Source organism: Electrona antarctica (assembly GCF_951216825.1).
Source record: "Electrona antarctica genome assembly, chromosome: 15".
In the NCBI taxonomy this organism is placed as follows: domain Eukaryota; kingdom Metazoa; phylum Chordata; class Actinopteri; order Myctophiformes; family Myctophidae; genus Electrona; species Electrona antarctica.
This window is the reverse complement of record NC_136796.1, coordinates 14,712,759-14,720,258: the sequence shown is the minus strand read 5'-3', so window position 1 is coordinate 14,720,258 and position 7,500 is coordinate 14,712,759. Positions and strand designations below refer to the sequence as shown.

Below are 7,500 nucleotides of genomic sequence, written 5' to 3'. Positions count from 1 at the left end.
TCAATTACTTCCATGAGAGGGGGAGAGGTGGTGGAGTTAGTTGCTTTAGCAGACATTTTGAGGGTCCAATTGAGTTAAGAGGTTTTGGCCAAAGCACTTTTTACTACTTTGAATTGGTTCAATATTTTCGAAACAACACACAGACGTAAAGGGTGTTCAATAACAAAAACCTCAAAAATTGAGTTATGAGGTTTCCTCCCGACAGCAACGATATGTAAATGATGTTTTTATATAGTGCTTTACAGCATGCATTACATACATTCACACACATTGGCACTCCAACGGCGGAGGAGGAAATCACGCAAGGCACCGACCTGCTCATCGATCGGGAGCAGTGTCATGATGGGTCAGTGTCTCGCTCAAGGACGCTTTGACAGTAACACAGGGGGGAGCCGGCGGGATCGAACCTGGAACTTTACAATTATTCCCAACAGGCCTCACTACTTCCTGAGCCACGGCTGGCCGCAGATGTGTGTGTAATACATACATGAGTAAGAGAGAGAGAGAGAGAGAGAGAGAATGTGTTGGTTGCTCACCTCCAGTGTGGTCTGGACAATTTTCTCCACAGAGCAAAAGTAAGCCTCCCACAGGAACTGAGTCTGTTGTCTGAGAGACAGGATCTTGTCTTGGTGGATGGAGCGAACTGTGGATGGAATCTACAGACAGACAGACAGACAGACAGACAGACAGACAGACAGACAGACAGACAGACAGACAGACAGACAGACAGACAGACAGACAGTCACTACATGGTGCAGGGATACACTAGAACATATTAACACATTTGCTGTACATTGCTTAATTAATTAATTAATCCTAATCCCCCTTTGACTGCCGTTGTTTTTCACTAACCGAATCACCCAACAGTGTACCTAGCTCCATTCCACCCACGGGTGCCTTAAAATAGCGCGATCGAAGGTCCTTATGACAGAAAATAACCCATGATCGGCCAGTGAAACAAAGTAAGAATGGCGCCGCCATTGCCGATAGCATTCCATTGTAGGGAGATTACCCAGCGGCCCCGAGAGGCAAGAGGGACTTGTTTTTTTCGGTCATGTGGTCCGAATGTGTGACGTGTCACAAAGTAGCCGCGGAAAACCTCTTATGTCTCATAAGTTATCAAAATCGCCCTACAGTATCAATAAAACAAAACTCGGGAAACTTAGGATTGGCAGTCTTCTCAGAACCATAATGTGATAACATTTGTCAGATATAATTTGAGTGATAGAACTAGTACAGTTAGTATACACAGCCGTTAGTAGGATATATTTCCTCTTTTAAGACTAAAATAATCCGCAGCCATGTAAAACCATGAACAAAAAGACTCAAAGTCAACAAAAGTAGAGTCATTTCTTTGATAGTAACACATTTAAATTGTTCCCTTTCGATGCCCCTTGGAGTTGTGCACTGTGTGTGTCTACTGTGTGTGTGTGTGTGTGTGTGTGTGTGTGTGTGTGTGTGTGTGTGTGTGTGTGCGCGTGTGTGCACGTGGCCTGTATTACCTGGAGCAGCAGTCTCTCGTCTCCGATGACAGCGGCCGTGTTCCATTCGATGATCTCCGAGAAGGGCAGCTCCCAGCCATTACTCAGCATCACAGGCACACAGGCAGCCTGCACACACACACACACACACACACACGCACGCACAGTATGAGAGAGGCAGGTTTCAGTATTTCTCGGTGGAAACCTTGTTCGTCCAAAACTGTTACTTTTCAGGAAATATATTGGTAAAAATATTGGTTCAATATTACCATATTGAACCAATACACTTTTTTCATTCCCGATCCGATCCTGATACCACAATTTCTGTGTTAGCCGATACCGATACCGAATACCGATAGCACTGTTGTGATTTCGTGTTGTGTTTATAGCCATCTAGCTATATATATCATGTTGTGTTTATAGCAGCCTCCTCACTCATATGTGCATTGTGCACTTGCAGTTTGGGCAACTTGAAAGCAAACTCCACATGCCCCAACATTATATTTACCTGCCATAGTGTCAACCCCTTACCCCTTGTGGTTAGACAAGGGGTCATATTCGCCGATACCGATATGACCCGATATGACAAATAAGGGCTGATACCGATACTTTTCCGATACCAATACAGTAACGGGACATCTCTAATTAAAAGCATAACCATCACCACCTAGAATATTTCCTTGATTCCTGTTGCCTCGTCAATTACCGACTGATCCAGAATTCCACGACAGCAGTTTGACACACAGTCACACAGAGACGCGGGAGCCACATCTAACCTAGTTCTGTAGAGGAGAACACCTTCGTAAACCTCGTTACACACTTGCCAATTATGAATGTATTCCTTCACGGCGGTCCCTTGAGACGCATGCATGTACCCACAACCACCAGCACATAAAAAACAGCTTGACACGGAGATCAAAAAGAAGTGAGATCAAATATAATCCAGATATGCATAATACACGGGGGGGAGGGGGGGGGGGATGGGCAACCCTAAAAATACTGAATTCTAAATAAGTACACCGTGAGCCCGATATTCTGATGCGCAGAGGCAAGATTATTCATTATCACTTAAATATTCATACAGAGCAGTATTATAAGATACAGATATACTGACTGAATATAGAACAAAGAATAGTGTGTTTGTGTGGGACATGTTACCAATGCTGAGAGAGTCCGTTTTTACAATATGTAACTTACAAAAATAAACATTTGTATTCTGCCTGTTTGCACAAAGGCTGTTCAAGGTTTCAGAATAGGTCATTAGCATATCGTTGCTGTCGGGCAGAAATCTCCACATTTTAACTTTTTGTCTCCACCAGGCCGAAGGCATGGGGAGAGAGTATGTTTTCATAAAGTATCGCCGTACTTGATCATACAACATCACACAAAAGCAACATAAATAGCAGATCAACAAGCTCTAAATGTGGTGCGAAGCGACACGTTTTGAAGCTTGTCAATCTGCTCTTTTTTTTTTGCTATTCTTGAATTGGAATCCTGAAAAGGAACAGTTTTGGACATATGAGGTTTCCACCAGATAGAGACGACATGAAGGACCGAACAATAGACTTGTTCCGATACGATACCAGTGTCAGAAATGCCGCCGATACTGCCTATAATACTGGAACTGGTATTGGCGAGTATGAAAGTCTGTGCACTGATCCCATATAACCCAATCACTTGGTGATAGCTCACTTATGCTAAACAACTGTTTAGTTTGAATGTTTTGTTTTTAAGTTGATGTTGCACTACTGTTTTATGCTGTTAATGTACCAATTAAATGTTTTGTTTGAATGATCTCTGTGACAGTGCTGCTGACATAGCTCATAATGTTTTTTTTGTTTCAACCTTTTGAATGGTTGTTTTTATTCTTCGGAGAAGCTCAATAACTACTGCTATTATCGCAATGTAAAATGTATTATCAGAACACCTCTTGCCTTTGCCACGTGAAGGACCTAACACATTTTATTTGAACGTTCCCAACTCCCACGCTAAGGAAAAACAGTAAACTTTGTGTCGCTTGCTTCAACGCTTTCCCTTTCCACCTCTGTGCGAAACAGAACAACAACTAGTAGTTTCCAAGCCTTTGAAGCTGCATTTCCGTTTCTTTATGGTAGTTTCCATCATATTCTGCCTAAACCTGCATAGCTTAAGAGTTGTGACTTTGTGGTGACTCGCAATTTTCCCTGAATGAAGGAATACGATGACAGGTTAACCTGCACTTGACCCACGTGTGTGGAGTGTGATTGACATCAAACATTGCTCAGTGATAACAGCCTGCCCTGCTTTCTTCACAGTCATTGGATAAAAGCCAGGTTTGAGGGAAAAAAAATGCCTATGCTGTCCAGTTGTTTGCCTTGAAAACTAGGGCCAATCAAAATGCGGGACATCGTCTCAATATGTGGGACAGGAGATAAAAATGCGGTGAAGTCGCGCATAACTGTATAGTAATAACGGTATATGAAAAACACACAGTATACCGAAACACATTACAGTGACCTGCTAAATCCTTAGTGTTAACCCATTCTGACCTGAGATCAGATTCTAAAAATGTCTTCTACATCCTGACAGTTTTCTGAAAAAGCTATGTTTCTATGTCAGTCGTTCTTCGATTTTTCAAAAATAGCAGACCTACAAGCTCGTAGCGCGCCACTCGGTGGCGTGCTATGAGCTTGTAGATCTGCTATTTTTCTTTTTTTCAATTTACGTTTTATTGAATTTTAATCAAACATACATGAAAACGAAACGACTGACAATTGACAATACATACAACCGAAAACAAAACAAGACAATATACGTACAATACACACAAGGGGAGATGTCTGCCTCTCTTCTCTATCTAGATCTGCTATTTTTCAATAGCTAAAGCATAACATAATGCTAACACCAAAAGGGGTTCCCACCCAGAATGGGTTAATTCATAATTGAACCACTTAAACCCTATGACAGTGCTTGTAGATCTGCTATTTTTGTAAAATTTGCACCAAGACAGGTAAACCAGTTTGAAAGTGGTTAACTTTAAAGAGTGTAAAAGTTGACCTTTAACCCATTTTGGGCTGAGACCCCTTTTGGTGTTAGCATTATGTTATGCTTTAGCTATTGAAAAATAGCAGATCTACAAGCTCATAGCGCGCCACCGAGTGGTGCGCTACGAGCTTGTACAGTAGGTCTGCTATTTTTTTATTTTTTTTTTAAATAACTTTTTACTGAATTTGTATGTTTTCACATAAAGATGAATGAAAGGTATAAATTATAAGCACAATACAATAAAACAGACAAGAAAAACAAAAAGCACAGAAACAAAACAAAACAAACAAAAGAAAATGGCGAGCAGCACACACACAATAGTCAGTTATTCATTAGGGAAAAATATATAAATACAAATATATACACAATACACACATATATATATATATATATATATACATACAAAACACACATGGGCACATCAGAAGGCAAATTGCAAGAGTACAGCTGGGGCTCTCCAATCCAATGAATCACTTCCTTTATAAATCACAGTAGATAGATCCCTGGGCAAGTAATCTATCAGCGGTTGCCATATATTCATAAAGTTATTTTCTCTCTTTTAATTAGGCACTGCGCCTTTCCATTGGAAGTACTCTCTATACTACTGAGTCACTGATGGAGGTAGGTCTGCTATTTTTGTAAAATCGAAGAACGACTGACATAGAAAAAAAATTCAGAAAACTGTCGGGATGTAGAAGACATTTTATTAGAATCTGATCTCATTTATTAGAATCTGATCTCAGGTCAAAATGGGTTAATCAATTCCTATTACTCCTTTGCGTAGAAAAGAGCCAGTTGAGGCGCTTCGGGCATCCAGTAAAGAATCCAGTGAACTTCCCCAAGGAGGTTTTTCCAGCCATGCCCAGCTTAGGAAGTTGGCCACAGGGCAGACTGAGGATTAGATCTGGCCTGGGAGCACCTCGGGAAGCTCCAGTTAGAGCTGGCTAATGTGGCCAGGGAATGAGAAGTCTGGAATGATCTGCTGGAACTGCTACCTCCGCAACCCAACTCCGGACAAACATGGATGCATGGACAGATATTAACCCATTTTGACCTGAGATCAGATTCTAAAAATGTCTTCTACATCCTGACAGTTTTCTGAAAAAGCTATGTTTCTACGTCAGTCGTTATTCTATTTTTCAAAAATAGCAGACCTACAAGCTCACCCACCGAGTGGCGCGCTATGAGCTTGTAGATCTGCTATTTTTCAATAGCTAAAGCATAACATAATGCTAACACCAAAACAGTGTCCCGCAAAACACTTTTTTTTTTACAGACACAATAAAGGTAATTCAGGCACTTCTGATTCCTTCCATAAAAAGTGTATTGCGGTTTGAGGTGCTTTTAATCTTGTTAAACAACATTAAAAGCAATGACATGAAGCAGTTTTATGTAATTTGCTACATTTGTTGCTTTTAATGTTTAAGATTTTATGATTTTTTTTTTCCTTTTTCATGATTTCTTTGTTCCCCCCATGTTGTTGCAACTTTTGTATTGCAGCTATATTGGACAGGCCTCGATCAAAAAAAGTGATCAAAAACACAATCTAATAAATAGATACAGCTGTTCAGCTGTTATGTAGACCCTCCAGAAAAAAATGATAATCAGCCAAATGGCACAGATTATGCAGGGGTCAAAAAGGGCGCATAATCGCGCAAACTTCCCAGAAATTTGCAACTTCCTGCATTTTTCATTGCATAAAATCACATAAAAATCACAACCCATATTTTGCAACTTTTTGCATATTTCACAACTTCCCACAATTTCACAACATGAAATCACATAAAAACCTGCATATTTCATCACAAAATCAAGGATTTTAGGCTGCCTAATCGCAGATTATAGCCCGCATAAGCAAGCATTTTTGCCTGCGTTTTTCTGGAGGATCTAGTTATGTGCACCTGTTGATACGTGTATGCCACGGTGTCAACCACTTAAACCCTACAGTACTTCATTGACTGGGATCCCCGTGGTCTGAGCTTAGCCCCCTCCTTTTCTCCCTCTATACCAAATGTGACACGCTGCAAGCTTATATAGATATGCAATTTTCGCAGAATGTTCGCCTATTGTGACTTTGTGAGCAACACGTCCAGAATAGAGGTGCCAGGGTTCACGTGGCCAACTGCTTATCTAAGTGGAATAAAGTATGGACTATTAGAGGCCAGATAGAAGGAACGATAAAGCAAAGCCCAGAATAAGGAAAAAAAAGATGAAAAGATAAGAGGTAAGCTGACATACAAAGATGAAAGGACAAGGAGAGGAGCCAACGGTGACCTTTGCCAGACGGATGGAGGGATAAGAAAATAAATTGAGGGAACAGCTGGTGTATGTGTGTGCGTATGTGCGACATAATGACCGTGCTGTCACTCACAGGTCATAAAGGTGCCAGCTAGAACAGAACCGTCCCTCCCTGAGGCTGCTCTCTCACCATCTGACATACATCGTACTCATACAGTAGACATACTGCATGAGTAGTTTGATATGGATTAGGCCACGAAGCCACATTTAATACAGTATGTAATTGTCATTTTCTTTTTTTGAGGGACGCAAGCCCCGCCCCCTCCTATGCCCACATGTGTGTGTTTGTGTGAATCATAGCGATGATTTGATTGGCTGAGCATGGAATTGAGATGATTTGATTGGCTGAGCAAAGTATGTATTGAGGATAAATAGTGAGGACAGAAAAGTGAGGATGGAAAAGTGAGGACGCAAATTGTGATTGACCAGAATGAGACGATGTATGATGATATGATAAGAGCGCCCCTCACTTCACGCCTTCACGGGTGTGATATTTTTAAATCTCTGGGACCCCATTAGCTACACTGTTGTCGAGTATAGAAATGTCCCATTCCATTTGTACATTTGGTTCCCGACTATCAATAGGTGGGACTGGGGAACCCCTGGAAGGGCCTCCGCTTCTCAACCGGACCCCACACGATGCAGTAGAAAAACAACAAACGCACAAAGCCTGGCATACTGTAGTGTTATACACTCA

At 41.3% G+C, this 7,500-nt stretch overlaps 1 protein-coding gene across 1 annotated transcript in view; it reads right to left on the bottom strand.

The window, feature by feature from the left end:
- Positions 1 to 7,500, bottom strand: part of ext1b (exostosin glycosyltransferase 1b) — a 147,861-nt gene that overhangs the window by 43,192 nt on the left and 97,169 nt on the right. Inside the window, exons 3-4 of the mRNA XM_079521755.1 lie at positions 1,503 to 1,610; positions 537 to 656 (exon numbers count right to left, since the gene is read on the bottom strand). Coding sequence (XP_079377881.1) covers positions 537 to 656; positions 1,503 to 1,610 — 228 coding nt within the window. The remainder of the gene's footprint in view (positions 1 to 536; positions 657 to 1,502; positions 1,611 to 7,500) is intronic.